The 22,927-nt window shown below is 40.2% G+C and overlaps 1 protein-coding gene across 1 annotated transcript in view; it reads left to right on the plus strand.

Moving 5' to 3' along the window:
• Positions 1 to 13,721: 13,721 nt before the first annotated feature.
• Positions 13,722 to 22,927, plus strand: part of EIF3H (eukaryotic translation initiation factor 3 subunit H) — a 99,477-nt gene continuing 90,271 nt past the window's right edge. The window contains exon 1 of the mRNA XM_069600364.1: positions 13,722 to 13,932. Coding sequence (XP_069456465.1) covers positions 13,801 to 13,932 — 132 coding nt within the window. The 5' untranslated portion in view covers positions 13,722 to 13,800. The remainder of the gene's footprint in view (positions 13,933 to 22,927) is intronic.

Genomic DNA, 22,927 nt, shown 5'->3' on the forward strand with positions numbered 1-22,927 from the left:
TAAAGGAAGGTGTTAAAAGGTTGGTTCTGCTGCCATATTTTAAAAAAACATTTTATGGTTTTCAAATTATAAAAATAACACAGGCCTACTATAACAAGAGGAACAATAGAACAACACAAGACAGTCATCTCCTCTTCCTTGCCAAAATAATACATAATAATCTACTGGGTACCCTTCTGTGATTTTTTTCATATTCACATACTCATTTGCATGTACATCTGCATACGTATTTAGAGATTTTTGTCACTTTGTTATTCAAAAATGAAATCATATTTTATCACTTCTGTCTATTTTAGTTTTCTCACCCAATGATCTTTGTAAAAATCCTCTCAGTGCATATTCCAAGTTAATTGGCATAGTACTTTTTCATTATTTTTAATAACTGCATGAAATTTCCCACAAAATCCCACATGTAACATAACGGATGTGACACAAACTGTGAATTGACAATATCTCTTCTCTTCTCTTTAGTAATAGGATCCTAATTTCATTCTGGACAGTAGTGTGCCCAGAAAACAGAATCCATGTCCCAGACTCTGTGCAGTTAAGTATAGTCATAGGATTAAGTTTTAGCCAAAGATATGTTAAGTACAAGTGTTACAAGGGACTTCTGGGAAAGCTGCTTAAAGGAAATTGGTTTCATTTGGTGGTGGGCACTTCTGATTTTTTTTTTCCCCCATCATCTTTCTAACCACTCCCAGGATTTGGATGTGATAAAGGGGATTTTGTAGCCTATTTTAGAGGAAGAGGTAAATGTGAGGATGGAGGCCATGTGCTAAGCTAGCAAAGTAGAAAAGAGAAAGAGCCTGGGCCATCAGTGACTATGAAACTACCTTTCCAAATCTAGCCTTTTTACCTCTGAGCTTATTTTACATAAGAAGAAAAATAAACTTCTATTGTACTAAAAATATTATTTTTGATTTATTTTCATTTTTGAAACTGTATTTTTTTTAGAGCAGTATTAGGTTTATAGCAAAATTTAAAGGAAAGTGCAGAGATTCCCCATGTAGCCCTTGCCTCCACACATGCAGAGCCTCCCCCAGTATCAATACCACTCACCAGAATGGTACAGCTTTTTCACCCAAGAAGGACCCGATATCGAAACATTTTTCTTTTATATACAGCCATACCCAAACATTGACAGACTAAGTTAAAACTTAGTTAAACTAAGTTAAACTTAGTTAAACCAAGTTAAAACTGTGTGTGTGTACTCAGTCCCTCAGTCGGAATAGACTCTTTGCCACCCCATAGACTGTAGCCCACCACGCTCCTCTGTCCATGGGATCCTCCAGTAAAGAACACTGGAGTAGATTGCCATTTCCTTCTCCAATGCATGAAAGTGAAAAGTAAAAGTGAAGTCGCTCAGTTGTGTCCTACTTTAAGCAACCCCATGGACTGAAGCCTGCCAGGTTCCTCTGTCCATGGGATTTTCCAGGCAAAAGAGTGCTGGAGTGGGGTGCCATTGCCTGCTCCGGTTGTAAGGGCATGAAAGTATGCTGTTGTTTGTTGCAGCTGTTGTTTAGTCACTAAGTTGTGTTTGACTCCTATGATTCCATTGACTGTAGCCCACCAGGCTCCTCTGTCCATGAGATATCCTAGGCAAGAATACTGGAGTGGGTTGCCATTTCCTTTTGCTGGGGATCTTCCTGACTCAGGGATCAAACTCCTGTCTCCTGCATCACAGGCTGGTTCTTTTACTGTTGAGCCATCACAGAAGCCCAAGTTAAAACTATTTGCCAGAATTAGAGAAGTTTATCTTGGCAGATGTCTTTGATGAAACTTTGATGTTGGTTAGTTTTTGCCAATATAATTACGCTTTCTTTGAACAGTTTCAAAATCCTAGTAAATAAGTTGCTACTTTTTTGAAACGTAAAATCACTTCAGTCCAGTTGCTAAGTCATTTTCGACTTTGTGATCCAATGGACTGCAGCACACCAGGCTTCCCTGTCCATCACCAACTCCTGGAACTAGCTCAAACTCCTGTCCATCGAGTTGGTGATGCCATCCAACCATCTCATCCTCTGTCGTCCCCTTCTCCTCCTGCCTTCAATTTTTCCCAGCATCAGGGTCTTTTCTAGTGAGTCAGTTCTTCGAATCAGGTGGCCAAAGTCTTGGAGTTTCAGCTTCAGTGTCAGTCCTTCCAGTGAATATTCAGGACTGATTTCCTTTAGGATGGACTGGCTGGATCCCCTCGCTGTCCAAGGGACTCTCAGGAGTCTTCTCCAACACCACAGTTCAAAAGCATCAACTCTTTGATGCTCAGGCTCAGCTTTCTTTATGGTCCAACTCTCACATCTGTACATGACTACTGGAAAAACCATAGCTCTGACTAGATGAAACTTTGTTGGCAAAGTTTTCTGCTTTTTAATAAGCTGTCTAGGTTGGTCATCACTTTTCTTCCCAGCAGCAAGCATCTTTTAATTTCATGGCTGCAGTCATCATCTACAGTGATTTTGGAGCCCTAAAAAATAAACTCTGTCACTGTTTTCACTGTTTTCCCATCTATTTGCCATGAAGTGATGGGACTGGATGCCGTGATCTTAGTTTTTTGAATGTTGAGTTTTAAGCCAACTTTTTCACTCTTCTCTTTCATTTTAATTAAGAAGCTCTTTAGTTTCTCTTCACTTTCTGCCATAAGGGTGATGTCATCTGCATATCTGAGGTTATTGATATTTCTCCCAGCAGTCTTGATTCCAGCTTGTGCTTCATCCAGCCTGGCATTTCGTAGTATGTACCATGCATATAAGTTAATAAGCAGGGTGACAGTATATAGCCTTAACGTACTCCTTTTCCTATTTGGAACCAGTCTGTGGTTCCACATCCAGTTCTAACTGTTGCTTCTTGACCTGCATACAGATTTCTCAGGAAGCAGATAAGGTGGTCTGGTATTCCCATCTCTTTCAGAATTTTCCACAGTTTGTTGTGATCCACACAGTCAAAGACTTTGGCATAGTCAATAAAGCAGAAGTAGATGTAAACGTAAAATACTTTTTCAAATAATATAAACTAAATCTTTTGACATTCTATAGAAGCTATCTTGACATTTGTTTATTTTGAAAGTATAAATAATTTGATTTGAACTAAGAGTGTCAGTGAGATGTATCTCCTGTTTGGAAAAGTTAGCTAAATATGAAGACCCTTAGCTGCTTGGGCAAGAAACATCAAGGAAATATTTGTGTCACCCAGCTGTCAATTAAAGGAAGCAAGCAAAATTTCTGTCTGTTGGCCTATCTAGTACCATGGCCTCTTCCTGAAATAATGAAGGAGAAACTGTGTCTTAGAAAAAAAATCACAAGGGATTGCTCTTTGTCAAGGATATTTCTAAACCAGACAGTGATTAGCAAATAATTTACCATTGGTTATCAGATGGCTGTTGTCAGGTGGCTGTAAAATTAGACTAGCAAATTTGCTTGCTAAATAATTTATTTGAATGAAATTATACAGAGAAAAAAATACTGCCATCTGAGGTAAGTTAAAAGGAGTTAAATATTTCACAATAGATCTGAATAATGCTCTCCACTGGAGTTTCACTAACAAAGTGTTCAGTGGTATTAATTAAAGTAGTAAAAATATACACTGGGAGAGAAAAGCAAAAAGTTGAAAAGTGGTAGCAATGTGCAAAATGTCTTACTTTGATATATGCATAATAAATAAACCATCATTTGAAATTTAATGAAATCATAACTGAAACTGCCAGAAAAGTTCATGCTGTATAGGGTCATTTTTTTTTAACCTATCAAAGCAGTTTTAGAAGATTAATGAATCCTTATAAAATTACTCTAGGTAAGCAAATATTATTAATATTACCTAAAGGAGTTTAAAAATTGAGAATTATGTCAAATTTGGCATTAAAGGATTTTCTAAAAACATTATTTATTTATATTAAACAAAATTTTGAAGACAACCCTTTCACTCATGGTTTAGTATATATTTTTAAGCAGCAGGGAGACTTCAGGGCAGAAACTGAATTTCTAGTGGCAAGAAATTAAACAGGTTTTCAATAATTCAGTAGAATATTATTTCAAAGTCTTGTATTTATAACTGAATTACACCAACACAAGGTATTAATTACATGATATTATACCAAATAAAAGTCACTCTTAGAATCTGTGCTAATGTTTTCAATGAGACTCATTTTCTTTTAATATTAGTTGGTAGGTCATACATCAAAATACTGGGATGAGAAGATCAAATATCATTTAAAAAACTATTATTATTTTAACAAACATATAGAAAATACCTACATGCTGATTCATAGGTAATATAATTCATAGTATTATTTTCTTTCCATTGGCTCTCTCCTTACACTCTCTGTTGTGACTTTTCATAATACTGAACAAATCATTTGGTTCTTCAAAGTATAACCTCCCTTAGTCTCATTCCACGTAAGTATACAGAAAAAGGCATATGATTTAAATTGATCTCAGATTAAAGAGAAAGACTTTCCCCCATAGTTGGGGAATAGGTTTTCTTTTTCTTACAAGAATTATAAAAATGAAGTGTATTGTGTTCTTTGATACTAGCAGCTATTTTGAGGTTATGGGGTAGCTAGCCAATTCATGTTGTTGTTCAGTCGCTAAGTTGTGTCCGACTCTTTGAGACCCCATGGACTGCAGCACGCCAAGCTTCTCTGTGCTCTACTATCTCCTGGAGTTTGCCCAAACTCATGTCCATTGAGTTGGTGATGCCATCCAAACAACTGATCCTCTGTCATCCCCTTCTCTTGCCTTCAATCTTTCCTAGCATCAGGGTCTTTTCCAATGAGTTGGCTCTTCCCATCAGGTGGCCAGAGTATTGGAGCTTCAGCCAGGGTGTGAACAGAACCAAAACATGACTGAAGACAGACAAGAGATTCATAAAAATGTAGAGCTGGAGTCTCCATGCTGCTTCATTTGCAGTGTGGATACCTCTAGACATCTAATTGTGTGACAGAATACATTTCCTCCTTTTTAAAATTAATTTATTTTTTAATTGAAGGATAATTGCTTTACAGAATTTTGTTGTTTTCTATCAAACATCAGCATGAACCAGCCATAGGTATACATATGTCCTTCTTGTTTAAAATAAACTGTTTTTTGTTTACTTATTTAGTTTTGGTTGCTCATAGCCCAAACTGAGGGCTATACTAACCGATGGACTGTTTGTTAAATCTAGACAACAAAATCTATTTTTAAAGGAAAAATAATATTACCTGTATAATGTTTTACCTTGAAGACATTTAGGATGTTCTGTATATGTTCTTGTTTTATCCCAGATACCATCGTGAAGAGGCTGGAATGCAGAAGTAAGTGTTGCTACTAGCTGCTTTCAAGTATCTCCCAAAGGCGTCTTTTCCATTCCAGTTAAATATTAAGCAAAGTGTTTAGCATTTTAAGCCAAATGATTTTCTTTGATCAAGCAAATATTTGTGAACTTCTTATGAGTGTGTGAATTTAATTCACAACTTCAGTTTTGCCTCCTTTGTATGTTGTTTCTTCTGGCTTTGCTTATGTCTGATTTTCGTTCCCTGGGCTTTGGTCAATTGTGATAGCACTATATGTTCTTTTAGAGGGGAGGAGATGAGCCAACTCTTGCCCTTCCCTCTCATTTTCAGAGTAGCGTGTTTCCGATCCCTTCCTTATAACTGAGTAGTGTTAAAGTAGACTTCCTATTTCTCTCTATACCCTCTTACTGATGACACCCTAACAATGGAGTTAGGGTTAAAAAGCAGAGACATAACTCTGTCAACAAAGGTCCATCTAGTCAAGGCTTTGGTTTTTCCAATAGTCATGTATGGGTGTGAGAGTTGGACTATAAAGAAAATTGGGCGCCGAAGAATTGATATTTTTGAACTGTGGTGTTGGAGAAGACTCTTGAGAGTCCCTTGGGCTGCAAGGAGATCCAACCAGTCCATCCTAAAGGAGATCAGTCCTGGGTGTTCATTGGAAGGACAGATGTTGAAGCTGAAACTCCAATACTTTGGCCACCTGATGCGAGGAGCTGACTCATTTGAAAGACCCTGATGTTGGGAAAGATTGAGGGCAGGAGGAGAAAGGGACGACAGAGGATGAGATGGTTAGATGGCATCACCAACTCAATGGACATGGGTTTGGGTGGACTCCGGGAGTTGGTGATGGACAGGGAGGCCTGGTGTGCTGCGGATCATGGGGCTGCAAAGAGTCGGACACGACTGAGCGACTGAACTGAACTGAACAGTGGAGTGACTAATCTGATGTTTGGGGAGAACTTGTAACCATCCCATAACAGTATCTCCTTTTCAAGGAAAAAAGGAGATTTTTTTCTGTTCCTTTCCTACAAAATAATCTACACAGATGAGATAAAAGCATACACCCTTACAGCCTTCCACTGAAATTTTTATTAAAAATGGTGGTTTCTTTGTTCCTAATGGTTACCAAAGAAGAACCATCCTTCACTTGTATGTCATGAGCATATAGTTACTTCCCAGAGGGACAGTAAATAGAAAGGTCAGAGGACTTTCTACCCTCTTCCTTCATACTGAGGCTGGAACCGATGCTAAGTTAGGCAACCCTATAGAGGTTGCCTAAAAGCCATTGCTCAACTCAGACTGTCAAGATGTCCAAAGGAACCTTGCCTTCCATAGAGAGCTGGAAAAAGCCAACAACTTAACAGGAATAAATTGACATTCAAAAAAAAAAAAAAAAACAAACCCTTGGCTCATCCTAATACTGAGTAGGAATAAAGTGACATTTTAAACAATTCTTTGGCTCATCCTTGGTGTCTATTCTATTGCATTGAAGGGTATTTAGGTGAGTCTTAGCCAACTGAGAGGAAACAGCTCTAATACTGTGAGTATTAGAAACAGCTCTAATGCTGGGTCTAAGGCATGGACTGGTCACAGTCTGACATTCACTGGGCTGTGTTTTCTGAGTGGGTTGAGTTACCATGCCACAAAAGCAGACCCAGTCAGACTGTTTATTTTTTCATTTTTTCACTCAGGTATGGCAGGCTCTCCTTTGCTTCCTGTCCCCATGTGGTAATCAACCGTGGACAGGGCCCACAGCTTGCTTTGGAAGGTCCTTGCCATCCTCTCTCTGTACCTGTGACTAAATCTGAAATATTTCCAGCAAATACAGAACTTTGCTGAAAATTTTAGTTCCTTGGATAGTGAGAATGAAGAACATACTGTTGGGAATATAGAGTAAATTTGTCTTTTCCAGTATATGAATATCTATAGTGAAGTTAATAACCACAATATCAAAACTGCCTTTTGGAGGGCTGCTAAAGTACAACTGAATGTCTGTGAGCAACCTTCTTTGGATGATCACATATGTTTAGGGTTGTTCAATTTCTTCTGCATGTTGCAGGCTTGTTTTAGGATCTTGAAGGGGAAGATTAGGTTATTGATTTGAGATGTATCATCTTTTATAATGTATACATTTAGTTATAAACTTTCCTCTCAGTACTTTTGTAACTGTGTGCCATGAATTTTGACATTTTACATTAATATTTTCATATTCATTCAGCTTCCTCTGAATAAATTCAGTGTGTTTTAAAAGTTCCCTTAAGACTTCCTCTTTGATCCATGGGTTATTAAAAGTATGTTGTATACAATATTATAAAGCAGTTATCCTTCAATTAAAAATAAATTTTAAAAGAAGCATTTTGTATATTTTTTCAAGTATTTGGAAAATTTTCAGTTACCTTTGTATTTTGACTTCTAGTTTGAATCCATTCTGCTTGATGAACATGCTCTGAATGATTTTTTGAATAATTTTAATTTCTTTAAATTTGTTGAGGTTGGTTCCTCACTCAGGATATGATTTCTGTGTTCCATGGGTTTCTGACAAGAATGTGTATTCTGTTGCTGTTGAGTGGAATGTTTTATAAATGTTGATTGGATCCTTTGATTGATGATGTTGCTGAATTCCTTTATATCCTTGCTGATTTCTTCTGTAGTTGTTCTACCAATTGTTAAGAAAGGAGAGTTGACATCTCTAACTATGACTGTGAATGTGTCTATTCTTTGAGCTCTATGAGTTTTTTCTCAACACAGTAAGTTCAGCTTTGTTGCTAGAACATACACATTTAGAATTGCTGTGTTTTTGGTGATTGACCATTTTATCATTATATATTTTCCTCCATCTTTGCTGATTATCTTAGCTCAGAATTCTCTTTGTCTGATATTAATACAGCCAGTTCTGCTTTCTTTTGATGACTGATATATTTTTCCATCATTTTACTGTCAATGTGCTTATATCATTATATGAGTTTCTTTTAGACAGCCTATTAGGTTGTTTTTATCCATTCTACCAGTTTTTTAAAAGCAATTTTTCTTATTTATATTTGGCTGCTCTGGGTCTTTATTGCTTTGTGAGGGCTTTCTCTAGTTGTGGCGATCGGAGGCTACTCTTCATTGTGGTGCATGGGCTTCTCATTGCAGTAGCTTCTTTTGTTGGGGAGCATGAGCTCTAGGACCCGCTGGCTTCAGCAGTTGTGGTGCACGGGCTTAGTTGTCCTGAGGCATATGGTATCTACCTGGACCAGGGATTGAACCCGTAGCTCCTGCACTGGTAGGTGGACTCCATCCACTGTGCCACCAGGGAAGTCCCATTCTATCAGTGTTTTTATCCATTCTTCCAATTCAGTTCAGTTCAGTTGCTCAGTTGAGTCCAACTCTTTGCGACCCCATGAACTGCAGCACGCCAGGCCTCCCTGTCCATCACCAACTCCTGGAGTTTACCCAAACTCATGTCCATTGAGTCTGTAATGCCATCTAACAATCTCATCCTCTGTTGTTCCCTTCTCTTCCTGCCTTCAATCTTTTGCCAACATCAGGGTCTTTCTGTTCAAATAAGTCAGCTCTTTGCATCAGGTGGCCAAAGTATCGGTGTTTCAGCTTCAACATCAGTCCTTCCAATGAACACCCAGGGCTGATCTCCTTTAGGATGGACTGGTTGGATCTCCTTGCAGTCCAAGGGACTCTCAAGAGTCTTCCCCAACACCACAGTTCAAAAGCATCAGTTTTTCGGCGCTCAGCTTTCTTTATAGTCCAGCTCTCACATCCATACATGACCACTGGAAAAACCATAGCATTGACTAGATGGACCTTTGTGGACAAAGTAATGTCTCTGCTTTTTAATATGCTGTCTAGGTTGGTCATTACTTTCCTTCTAAGGAGTAGGCACCTTTTAATTTCACGGCTGTAATCACCATCTGCAGTGATTTTGGAGCCCAAGAAAATAAAGTCAGCCACTGTTTCCCTATCTATTTGCCAAAGCAGAGATATTACTTTGCCAACAAAGGTCCTTCTAGTCAAGGCTATGGTTTTTCCAGTGGTCATTATGGATGTGAGAGTTGGACTTGTGAAGAAAGCTGAGCACCAAAGAATTGATGCCTTTGAACTGTGGTGTTGGAGAAGACTCTTGAGAGCCCCTTGGACTGCAAGGAGATCCAACCAGTCTATCCTAAAAGAGATCAGTCCTGGGTGTTCATTGGAAAGACTGATGCTGAAGCTGAAACTCTAATACTCTGGCCACCTGATGCAAAGAGTGACTCATTGGAAAAGACTTTGATGCTGGGAGGGATTGAGAGCAGGAGGAGAAGGGGACGACAGAGGAGAGATGGCTGGATGGCATCACTGACTCGATGGATACAAGTTTGAGTGAACTCCAGGAGTTGGTGATGGACAGGAAGGCCTGGCGTGCTGTGATTCATGGGGTCGCAAAGAGTCGGAGATGACTCAGCGACTGAACTGAACTGAACTGAACTGATGGGACTGGATGCTATGATCTTAGTTTTCTGAATGTTGAGCTTTAAGCCAACTTTTTCACTCTCCTCTTTCACTTTCATTAAGAAGCTTTTAAGTTCCTCTTCACTTTCTGCCATAAGGGTGGTGTCATCTGCATACCGAGGCTATTGATATTTCTCTTGGCAATCTTGATTCCAGCTTGTGCTTCATCCAGCCCAGCATTTCTCTTGATGTACTCTGCATATAAGTTAAATAAGCAGGGTGACAATATACAGCCTTGACGTTTTCCTTTTCCTATTTGGAACCAGTCTGTTGTTCCATGTCCAGTTCTAACTGTTGCTTCCTGACCTGCATATAGGTTTCTCAAGAGGCAGGTCAGGTGGTCTGGTATTCTCATCTCTTTCAGAATTTTCCACAGTTTATTGTGATCCACACAGTCAAAGGCTTTGGCATAGTCAATAAAGCAAAAATAGATGTTTTTTTGGAACTCTCTTATTTTTCCGATGATCCAGTGAATGTTGGCAGTTTGATCTCTGGTTCCTCTGCCTTTTCTAAAACCAGCCTGAATTCTTCCAATGGTTGTATTTTAATATGGAACATTTATATTAATCTAATTACTGATATGTTTAGGCTTAAGACTACTATTTCATTTAAAAAATAATTTGTTTATTAATTTTTGGTTGTGCTGAGTCTTCACTACTGCCTGGGCTTTCTATAGTTGCAGCGAGCAGAGGCTGCTCTCTAGTTGCCCTTTGAGGGCTTCTCATTGCGGTGGGTTCCCTTATCATGGAGCATGGGCTCTCGGGCACCTGGGCTTCAGTAGCTTCAGCTCCCGGGCTCCAGAGCACAGGTTCAACAGTTGTGGCACACAGGCTTAGTTGTCATGCAGCATGTGGGGTCTTCCCGGATTAGGGATGGAGCCAGCGTCCCTTGCATTGCAAGGTGGACTCTTAACCACTGGACCACCCAGGAAGCCCTTGAATATATTTTTAACATGGATTTACAGAAGCTTCCAATGAATCACCGGTTGAGTGTGAAGGATACAGAGGAGTCAACGATGCCCCAAAAGCTTTGTTCTTAAGAAAAGAACTGCCATCTAATGACTGGGGAAGATTGAGGAAAAACATTTTTTTCAAGAGGGGGAGGTATTTGGAGCTCAATTTTTGAAAGGTTAAGTCGGAGCAGGTGCTTGTGGGACATTTAAGTGAAGAGGTTGAATAGACAGACATGCCGTTGTGGAGTTCAGTGGAGAGGTCTGGGTAAATATAAATTCAGGAATCATCAGCATTGCAGGAGGAGAATTGAGATACAGAGTAAAGATAAGGGAATGAAGATGTACAAGGGCTGAACACGCTCCTGTTCTTAAATTTAAAAATTTAATTAAAATTAGGCATTCAAGTGAAGGACATGTCATTCCTTCTGAAACTGTTAGGCATCAGGGCTCCAGAAGAGCTCCAGTCTCACAGTCCTTTATGTCTCAACGCAGAAAGGAATTTATCAAGAAGCAATGTGATAGATAAGAGGTGATTTATTTGAATAGGATGCTTGTAAGGTTCACAAGCATACAGGCAAATGTTGCACTGCCCTGACTGCTCACTGGGTTACATTTTTATAATCAGAGGAAGAAAGAGGAGGAGAATATCTTTGTTTTTCTTGAGTAGGCTTCACGTTTCGATATCAGTTCCTCCCCCGGTAGGGCAGGGAAGTTTATTTGTCCTTCCCCATACGGTCAAGCCAGGACTGTCATAGCACTTTGGAAACATATTTTCAGGTTTCAGTACAATGGTGACTTTCATTTTGAGAAGTCATCTTCCCATAAGTGATTTTGTGTGTGTGTGTGTGTGTGCAGATCCTGTTTTGGAAGTCATTAACTTGATAGCACTGGGCAGATTGTAGTTATTTTCTACAATTGTTTTATTATTTGGGAGAAATGGCACAGAGAACATGTCTTAGGGGCCAAAGAACATGTTTTGGGGGTTATTAATTCCCTTAGCTTACTGGGCAGGATGCAGGTCTCATGGCACCACTGTTTTATTGTTTTGGGGCATGTCTCCTGTTTTTGTTGCATGGCTTCATTACCATCAGGTTAACTTGTTTTTATCGTTAAGCAAGCCAATCTGACTTTGATGCTAAGTGACTTGCTTTGCTTTATGATTCAAGTAGGCCCCCATTGTTTCAGAAGTTTCCCATTATTTTCTTGAGCAATCATTAGTCTTACTGTGGTCTCCCAAATCCCCCTAAAGTTCCCTCTCTATCTACAATTCCCTAATGGGGTTTCTAAGCTAACTATTTGATCATCTTATTGGGCTTCCCTGGTAGGTCAGCTGGTAAAGAATCCACGTGAGATGTAGGAGACCCCAGTTCAATTCCTGGGTTCGGAAGATCTGCTGAAGAAGGGATAGGTTACCCACTCTAGTATTCTTGGGCTTCCCTGGTACTTAACTGGTAGAGAATCCCCCTGCAGCGAGGAAGACCTGGGTTCGATCCCTGGGTTGGGGAGATCCCCTGGAGAAGGGAAAGGCTACCTACTCCAGTATCCTGGTCTGGAGAATTCCATGAACTATCTACTCCATGGGTTCACAAAGAGTTGGACATGTCTGAGCGACTTTCACTTTCACATTCTGTCCCTGAGCTTCCCATGTGGCGCTAGCTATAAAGAACCCGCCTGCCAATGCAGGAGATATAAGAGATGTGGGTTGGATCCCTGGGTTAGAAAGATCCCCTGGAGGAGGGCATGGCAACCCACTCCAGTATTGCTACCTGGAGAATCTCATGGACAGAGGAGCCTGGGGCTACAGCCCACAGGGTTGCAAAGAGTTCAATAGGACTAAAGCAATTTAGAACACATGCACGCATTCTGTCCCTATCACTTCTAGGCCATTTCTAGTTAGGGTTAGATTACAAGAACCCAGTGATAGGGACAGAATGACAGGATAAAATAGGTGACTAATTAGTTAATCCCACAAGGGATTTTCTATAAGTAGAAAATATGGGAGACCCCTGTAAGTTAATGATTACTTGAGAAAGCAGGTTTGCCTCACCACAAAACCAAGCAGGGTTGCTTAGCAACAAAACCAAAGCAAGGGACACACCATAAACAATAAAACAAAGGTGGCAAGAGACCCACATCCTGCCCAGTGATCCCTCCGAAATGCTCTCTGCATGCGTAAAAAACAGTAATTTGTGGACCTAGCTTGACCACACAGGGACAAGAAAACTCCCCTGCTCAGTCTGGAGGAGCTAATGATGAAAACATGATGTCTACTCAAGAAAGACAGAGGAGGTCTTCTCCTCTTTCCCCCTTTTCCTTTGATTATAAAGCTGTAGCCAACTAGTTCTTGGGGCATGGCATTTCTTGCCCACCTGCTTGTAAGTCTCACAAGCGTTCTATTCTAATGAATCACTTTTTATCTACCACTTTGCTCTTGCTGAATTCTTCTGTGCACTGAGACATAAAGGACTATAGCACTGGAGCTCTTCAGAGTCCCCCTGAAATGACACCAATCAGTTTCACATGTAGTGTGATTAACATACATGACTGGAAAATCTTAGATATTGCCAAGGACAAAAATTGGAAAGAAATTTAAAAAACACCCTTCAATATAAGCTCGCCATTAATGAACAGAATGATGTTTGACAAATCATGTCTCAGTTGCCAAATATGCTGTAGAAGTAAGTACAGCTCTTCATAGTTTGTCACATTGGGACTACCGATTAATTAAAAAAATTAGAAGTGAAAGCACTTTATACGAATGACGCGCTACATAAATGCTAGCTATAAAGCAATTATGATTCACTACCTAGCGCATATCGATTAAACATAAAGGGAAAAACACTTTCAAAAATTTCTTTTTGCCTTTCTTAAAGCTTTCTAAACGAAAGAAGCACCCCCCACCCCCAAAGCACAATGCGCATGCGCAAGGCGTTTCGCTGCCGAAGAAAGGCTGGAAAAGAGAAGGGAGGCGGGGCCTCCCCTGCCGGCCTTTCCTAACAGCTCCGCCCCTCGAACGCCAGACTGCGCCTGACGTCAAGTAAAACTTTACTTCCGCTTCCGGCAACTCACGTTTCTCTTTCCCTGTCCGGCTGGAAAGATGGCGTCCCGCAAGGAAGGCACCGGCTCCTCCGCCGCCTCTTCCAGCTCTACCACTGGCGCTGCAGGCAAAGGCAAAGGCAAAGGAGGATCCGGAGATTCAGCCGTGAAGCAAGTGCAGATAGATGGCTTGGTGAGTGGGGTTCCTTTTCTCCCAGCCCACGTGGGGAGCTCAGTTCCCAGCCCGGTCTTGCCAGGCGTGCTTTCCGGCAGTCTCCCCTCTGGGTTTGCTGAAGCTGGGCCAAGGTTTTCCCGTAAAACTTTCTTTCTTTATCTTCACTTTATGTTCGGAAGACGCGGCTACCTTCTCTGCCGTCTCATCAGGGAATTGAGGACTCAGAAAGTGCACCTGGGCTCGGGTGTGTGTGTGTGACAGATTCTTGGGGGCTTGTTTTGAGATACTTGGGACAGGGTTTTTGGAGAATGACTATTGTGGGAGGCAAGTAGGTGACGGAGGTGTCGAGAAGGATATAGAGCTTTTGGAAGGGGAGAGTAAAGTTTGTTTCCCTCTTGGGATCTGACATCTGTAACTTTCCAAGTGGAGATTAGTTTGTAGCCACTTTTGAGCCTGTGGTTCAGCGGTTACGTGAAACCGCGTTATTGGAATAAATACCTTATGTTGACTTCTTTCCCTCTCTGTGAATATTGGAGTGCCTTGGGATTTGGGTTTAGGCGTCCTTCCACCTGGTCTCTGCTTGACAAAGCAGATGAAAGCGCAACTCTGCTGTCAGACGGCCTGTCTTGAAATCCAGCGCTAAAATTAGCTGAATGACGTCGGGCATATTATTAATCTCTTTGTGCTTGGTAAGTTAAATAGTAAGAGGTGTTAACATGTACTTTTAGCTGCTGTTGTTACATTTGCAAAAGTTATAGTAGTAGACTTTCTTTAAGGCAGTCTTTTCAAGACTTTAAATATTATTTGTATTCTGATAACTCGTAGGTTTATTTCTTGTCAGACGTGGTTCTTGAATGCCACTCTTATGCATCTTGCTTGTCGCTGTTAGGATATCTCATAGGAACTTCAAACTTAATGTGTCCAAAATAAAATTTTTGACCCTTGCCCTGCTTCTCTCCCATGCATCGATCTTACCTCACTCTTTCCTATCTTAGTAAATGGAACTGCTATCTACCTGTTTGAAAAGTCAAAACCTGAGCATTAATGTATGCTTGTTCTTATTTTACCTTTGGCGTCCAGTCCCTGAGCAAATTCTGTTGGTTCTACGTCCAAAATACATCAGATTTCCTTTGCTTTTCTTCTAGATTCCACCGACCATATCCACTTAAAATAAAATGTAGAATTCTTACTCAGTCTTCAAGGCCCTGCTACTATTGTCTCTTTCTTCAGACTCATCTCATACTTTCTTCTAGGCCTCAGTCACAACTTTCAGTGTTTTATTTTCTCAGCCTGAAATACAAATATATCTTCCTACTCCGTGGCTTTTTTTGAGCCTTTAAGGTATTGGCTTAAGTGTCAGCATCTCAAGAGAGGCCTTGCCTGACTACCGTGTAAAACATAGCTTCATTCCCGTTACTCTCCCTTACATCACCTTTATTTCCTTCATAGCATTTTCCACTACTTGCAGTTGTCTGGTTTGTTTTCTTGTTTTTCTCTCCCAGTAGAATGCAAGCTACTGAGGGCAGACAGGTATTATGACTTTTCATCTGTTACGTTCCAAAACTGAATCAGTTAATTGAGATAGGATAAATTGATGAATGAAGTATTTTAGTTTCTTTTTGTAGTTCTTACGTTTCACGTTCTGATACCTTTTTCTGTAGATTATTTTCATAGCATCTTGAATTGTTCTCTTAGCCTGCTTCAGTCCATCCTTCATACTTTTATTAAAACATGCACTTTAATGTGAAAGTTCAGACATGGTTAACTTCCCTCTTGAAATGTTTTTAGTGCCTTTGCAATGAATTCAAGGCTGACCAAGATGTCCTTGGCATTTGTGTTCAGGTTAACTTGCCACTGTTTCCATGCTTCGTAGGAATTGCTCATTCCAGCCACACAGGACTAATTTGCTTAGTCTGATGTTTAATCACATTTGTTTCTGGCACCTTGGTGATAGCCAGGGCCAGATTTCCTTTTCTTCTTGAGCCTCTCTTTTCGAACCTTTAGTTTTGTTTCATCAATCTTTAATTTTACCTTTCTCTTAACACATGGTGATTGTCAGACTTTTCCATATTAAAATGTCCAACCCTGTCTCTTTTTACTTAGCACTTGTCGTTTATTCTTGGGCGTCCCTGATAGGTCAGTTGATAAAGAATCCACCTGCAATTCAGGAGACCCTGATTCAATTCCTGGGTTGGGAAGATCCGCTGGAGAACAGATAGGCTACCCACTCCAGTATTTTTGGGCTTCCCTTGTGCCTTAGCGGGTAAAGAATCTGCCTGCAATGTAGAAGACCTGGGTTCGATCCCTGGGTTGGGGAGATTGCCTGGAGAAGGGAAAGTATGCCCACTCCAGTATTCTGGCTTGGAGAATTCCATAGTCCATCAGTTTGCAAAGAGTTGGACACGACTGAACGGCTTTCATTTGTGTTCGTTCTTAGTCCCCACTTCTTTCCTTTGATGTCAGTGGTTAAACAATTCATCTGTATTTGTGGCCTTCCATTCTTTCTTCAACTCAGTGCTACTAGAATCTGCCATCACCAGTTTCTTGATTTAGTTTTTAAAAAGATGATTGATAACATTAGCAAAGAACTGTAAAACAACAGGATATACATGTAAAATAATGTCTTTAATACATAATTTAAGTAATCACAGAATAAATATCCATTTACCTGCCTTTTAACTTGAGAAATGGAATTTTTAGTCTCTTTGAAGTCCTTTTCATTTCATCCTTTTCTCCCATCCCTTTTTTGTGCCTGTAATCACTCTTGTGAGCTTTGTTTCAGTAATTTCTTGGTTTTCTTTATAGCTGTACCACACAGAGTATTCCCAAACGATTTGTTTACTTTGGTGTGTTTATATTAATAAAAAGCATGAAGTGTTAGTTAAATCATAGTGCATGTTCACCTGTGTCTTGAATCATATATATATGTATCTCACACCATGATCTTGAGATTATTCTATTCTAGATTGAGGAGCTCTAATTCATTCATTATCATTACTACTTAGCATTTCATTGCATGAGTAGAACATAATTTTCCTCTTCTACATGTTAATGGACAGTGAGATGACTTGCTTTCCTTGTGTGAAATGGTATCTCTCAGTAATGTTAACTGTCCATTCCAGTAGACTTGACAGCCAGTTTTTTATTGTATGTTGTGCAGTTGGTACTCAGTATATCCTTATAGAATGGATGAGTGAATTGTCATTGTAGTCAGGTGATCTCTTAATTCCTAGGTAAGATCAAGCTAATTCTTCCTATTGGACTTTTCACGTAAAAACCCTCTTTGATCCCCCTAAACCAGTCTGAATCTTAACCTTTCTTATGTATATTACACTTTTATGCTCCAGGTCTGGTCCAAGGACCAGCAAGACAAGCAGAATTGGCCTTTCCTGGTAGCTTGTTAGAAAGACAGAAACACAGTATCTCAGAATTTCTCTTGATCTGTTGTTTCAGGTGATTTATAACATTTTAATGTTCGAGCAGTGCTGCTCTGGGCCACATCAATTTCTTCTTTTCTCTGAACTTTTTATTTTTATGGTGACAACTTGTGTTACTCATCTTGGCATGTGATCATATGCTGTTAATGAATGGTCTACGTATATTAAGGAGAGTCAGGAAGAGTACTAGTTCAGCTCAGTCGTGTCTGACTCTTTGCGACCCCGTGGACTACATGGAGCACGTCAGGATTCCCTGTCCATCACCAACTCCCAGAGTCCACCCAGATCCATGTCCATTGAGTTGGTGATGCCATCCAACCATCTTAACCTCTGTTGTCCCCTTCTCCTCCTGCCTTAAGTCTTTCCCAGCATCAGGGTCTTTTCCTGTGAGTCAGTTCTTCACATCAGGTGGCCAAAGTATTGGAGTTTCAGCTTCAGCATCAGTCCTTGTAATGAATATTCAGAACTGATTTCCTTTATGTACTGGTTGGATCTCCTTGTAGTCAAAGGGACTCTCAAGAGTCTTCTCCAACACTATTGTTCAAAAGCATCAATTCTTCAGCGCTCAGCTTTCTTTATAATTCAATGCTTGCATCCATACATGACTACTGGAAAAACCATAGCTTTGACTAGACTAACCTTTGTTGGCAAAGTAACGTCTCTGCATGTTAATATGCTGTCTAGGTTGGTCATAGCTTTTCTTCCAAGTGTCTTTTAATTTCATGGCTGCAATCACCATTTTGGAGCCCCCCCCAAAATAAAGTCTGTCATTGTTTCCACCTTCCCCATCTATTTGCCATGAAGTGATTGGACCAGATGCCAAGATCTTAGTTTTCTGAATGTTGAATTTTAAGCCAACTTTTTCACTCTCCTCTTTCACGTTCATCAAGAGGCACTTTAGTTCTTCTTCACTTTCTTTCTTTCTTTTTTTTATTGACATGAATCCGCCATGGGTGTACATGAGTTCCCAATCCTGAACCCCCCTCCCACCATCCTCCCCATATCATCTCTCTGGGTCATCCCAGTGCACCAGCCCCAAGCATCTTGTATCCTGTATTGAACCTAGACTGGCAGTTCATTTCTTACATGATAGTATACATGTTTCAATGCCATTCTCCCAAATCATCCCACCCTCTCCCTCTCCCACAGAATCCAAAAGTCTGTTCTGTACATTTGTATCTCTCCATATGGGTGATGTCATCTGCATACTGAGGTTATTGATATTTCTCCCAGCAGTCCTGATTCCAGCTTGTACTTCATCCCGCCCAGCATTTTGTGTGATGTACTTTGCATCTAAGTTAGACAAGCAGGGTACCAATATGCAGCCTTGATGTACTCCTTTCCCAGTTTGGAACCAGTCTGTTCTTTCATGTTGTTCCATGTTGCTTCTTAACCTGCATACAGATTTCTCAAGAGGCAGGTTAGGTGGTCTGGTATTCCCATCTCTTTAAGAATTTCCCACAGTTTGTTGTGATCCACACAGTCAAAGGCTTTGACATAGTCAGTAAAGCAGAAATAAATGTTTTTCTGGAACTCTCTTGCTTTTTCGATGATCCAGTGGATGTTGGCAATTACATTTCTGGTTCCTTTGCCTTTTGTAAATCCAGCTTGAACATCTGGAAGTTCTTGGTTCGTATACTGTTGAAGCTTGGCTTGGAGAATTTTGAGCATTACTTTGCTAGTGTATGAGATGAGTACAGTTGTGTGGTTGTTTGAACTTTCTTTGGTATTGCTTTTCTTTGGGATTGGAATGAAAACTGACCTTTTCCAGTCCTGTGGCCACTGCTGAGTTTTCCAAATTTGCTGGCATATTGAGTGCAGCACTTTCACAGCATCATCTTTTACGATTTGACATAGCTCAACTGGAATTCCATCACCTCCACTAGCTTTGTTCATAATGATGCTTCCTAAGGCCCACTTGGTTTCGCATTCCAGGATGTCTGGCTCTAGGTGAGTGATCACACCATCGTGTTTACCTGGGTTGTAAAGATCTTTTTTGTACAGTTCTTCTGTGTATTCTTGCCTCTTCCTCTTAATATCTTGTGTTTCTGTTAGGTCCATACCATTTCTGTCCTTTATTGTTCTCATCTTTGCATGAAATGTTCCCTTGGTATCTCTAATTTTCCTGAAGAGATCTCTAGTTTTTCGCATTCTATTGTTTTCCTCTATTTCTTTTCACTGATCACTGAGGAAGGCTTTCTTACCTCTCTTTGCTGTTCTTTGGAACTCTGCATTCAAATGGGTATGTCTTTCCTTTGCCTTTAGCTTTTCTTCTTTTCTCAGCTATTTGTAAGGCCTCGTGAGACAACCATTTTGCCTTTTTGCATTCCTTTTCCATGGGGGTGGTCTTGATCCCTGCCTCCTGTACAGTGTTATGAACCTCCATCCATAGTTCTTCATGCACTCTATCAGATCTAATCCCTTGACTCTATTTGTCATTCCCACTGTATAATGGTAAGGGATTTTATGTAGGTCATATCTGAATGGTTTAGTGGTTTTCCCTACTTTCTTCAATTTAAGTCTGAATTTGGCAGTAAGGAGTTCATGATCTGAGCTACAGTCAGCTCCTGGTCTTGTTTTTGCTGACTGTATAGAGCTTCTCCCTCTGGCTGCAAAGAATATAATCAATCTTGTTTTTGGTATCTACCATCTGGTGATGTCCATGTGTAGAGTCTTCTCTTGTGTTGTTGGAGGAGGGTGTTTGCTATGACCAGTGCATTCTTTTGGCAAAACTCAGTTAACCTTTGCCCTGCTTCATTCTGTACTCCAAGGCCAAATTTGCCCATTACTCCAGGTATTCTTGACTTCCTACTTTTGCATTCCAGTCCCCTATAATGAAAAGGACATCTTTTTTGGGTGTTAGTTCTAAAAGGTCTTGTAGGTCTTCATAGAACCGTTCAACTTCAGCTTCTTCAGCATTACTGGTCGGGGCATAGACTTGGATTACTGTGATATTGAATGGTTTGCCTTGGAAATGAACAGAGAGCATTCTGTTGTTTTTGAGGTTGCATCCAGGTACTGCATTTTAGACTCTTCTTTTGACTGTGATGGCTACTCCATTTCTTCTAAGGGATTCTTGCCCACAGTAGTAGATATAATGGTCAACTGACTTAAATTCACCCATTCCAGTCCATTTTAGTTCACTGATTCCTAAAATGTCAACATTCACTCTTGTCATCTCCTGTTTGACCACTTCCAATTTGCCTTGATTCATGGACCTAACATTCCAGGTTCCTGTGCAATATTGCTCTTTACGGCATCGGACCTTGCTTCTATCACCAGTCACATCCACAACTGGGTGTTGATTTTGCTTTGGCTCTGTCTCTTCTCTCTTTCTGGAGTTATTTCTCCACTGATGTCCAGCAGCATATTGGGCACCTACCGACCTGGGGAGTTCCTCTTTCAGTACTAGCAGGTATCCCTAAGTGAAGTTACCTGACTCATGTAGGCAAACCTAAGTCCATCTGACTTTTTCATCTCAGGTTGCTTTCAAGACTTGGATGATCTGCAGACATCCTGGCCATAGTTTCTTGCCCTTGAGGTCAGAGAGCTTATGAAATCCATTGCCTTTTTAAAAGGTTGCTTCTCTGTCTTGGCTGTTGTCAGCAGTGCTGCAGTGGATTTCTTTTTTTTGGGGTATAGTTGCTTTACACCACTGTGTCAGTTTCTCCTGTGTTGCATAGTATCAGCCATATGTATACATACACGTGTCCCCTGTTTTTTAGATTTGTTTTCCATTTAGGTCATCATGGAGCCCTAGTAGAGTTCCCTGTGCTATTCAGTGGATTCTCATTGGCTGTCTCTTTTATATATTCTAGTGTATATATGGGCTTCTCAGGTGGTGCTAGTGGTTAAGAATCTCACCTCGATCTCTGGGTTGGGAAGATCCCCTGGAATAGGAAATGGCATGCCACTCCAGTATTCTTGGCTGGAAAATTCCTTGGTGCAGAGCAGCCTGGTGGGCTGTAGCCCGTGGGATTGTAAAGAGTTGGACATAACTGAGGAACTAAACACAAAGCACAAGTGTATATACGTCAGTCCTGATCTCCCAATTCATCCCACCCCCTCTCTCGTTTGTTATTAATAAGTTTTTTCTCTACATCTGTATGTCTGTGTCTGCTTTGCAACTAAGATCATCTATACTACTTTTCTAGGTCCCACATATATGTGTTAATATACAATATTTGTTTTTTTCTCTCTGACTCTGCTTGTATGACAGTCTCTAGGTTCATCTGCTTCTTGGCAAGTGACCCAGTTTCGTTTCTTTTTGTTACTGAGTGACATTGCACTGCATTCGTGTGCCGCATTTTCTTTATCCGTTCCTCTGTTGATGGATGTTTAGGTTGCTTCTGTGTCCTGACTGTTGTAAACAGTGCTGCAATAGACAGTGGGGTGCTTGCATTTTTTTTTTAATAATTTTTTAAAAATTAGTTTTAATTGTAGGATAATTGCTTTAAGTGTTGTATTGGTTTTTGCCATACAACACTGTGAATCAGCCAGAAGTATACATACGTCCTCTCCCTCTTGAACCTCTCTCCCAGCACCTACCAGCCCCCAGCCATCTGACCCCCTAGGTTGTCACAGAGCATCAGGTTGAACTTACTGTGTTACATAGCAGTTTTTTCCAGTAGCTATTTGTTTTACATATTATAATATGAAGCATTCTGTATAACAGACTTTAGGTTCATCCACCTCAGTTCAGCTGAGTCACATCCATTCCTTTTTATGGCTAAGTAATATTTCATTGTATATATCTACCATAGCATCTTTATCCATCCGTCAGCGGACAGCTATGTTGCATCTGTCCTGGTTGTTGGAAATAGTGCTGCAGTGAACATCGGGGTTTATGGGTCTTCTTCTTAAATGTCTGTTTTGAATTATGATTTTCTCTGGGTATAATATGCCCAGTAGTGGGATTGCTGGGTTATGTGATAGTTCTGTTTTTAGTTTTCCATAGTGGCTGTATCAGTTTACATTGCCACCAACAGTGTAAGAAGGTTCACTTTTCTCCACACCCTTGATGGCATTTATTGTTTATAGAGTTTTTGATTATGGCCATTCTGATTGGAGTGAGGTGATACCTCATTATATTTTTGATTTGCATTTCACCAGTGATTAGTGGTATTGAACACCTTTTCATGTGTTTGTTGCCATCTGTGTGTCTTTGGTGAAATCTCTCTTCAGATCTTCTAAACATGTGATTGGGTTATTTGTTTTTTTTGTATTGAGCTGCACGAGCTGTTTGTGTATTTTGGAGATTAATCCTTTGTTTGCAATGTTTTTTTCCCATTTTGAGGGGTTTCTTTTTGTCTTGTTTATGGTTTCCTTTGCTTTTTTTTTTTTTTTTCCCTCTGTGCAGTTCCTTTGCTTTTAAGTGCAAAAACTTTTAAGTTTAATTAGGTCCCATTTGTGTATTTTTTTTAATTTTCATAACTAGGAGGTGGGTCAAAAGAAGGTCTTACTGTGATTTATGTCAAACAGTGTTCTGCCTCTTTTATCCTTTAAGAATTTTATAGTGTCTGGCTTTACATTTAGATCTTTAATCTATTATAAGTTTATTTTTGTGTATGGTGTTC

Source organism: Ovis canadensis, chromosome 9 (assembly GCF_042477335.2).
Source record: "Ovis canadensis isolate MfBH-ARS-UI-01 breed Bighorn chromosome 9, ARS-UI_OviCan_v2, whole genome shotgun sequence".
In the NCBI taxonomy this organism is placed as follows: Eukaryota; Metazoa; Chordata; class Mammalia; order Artiodactyla; family Bovidae; genus Ovis; species Ovis canadensis.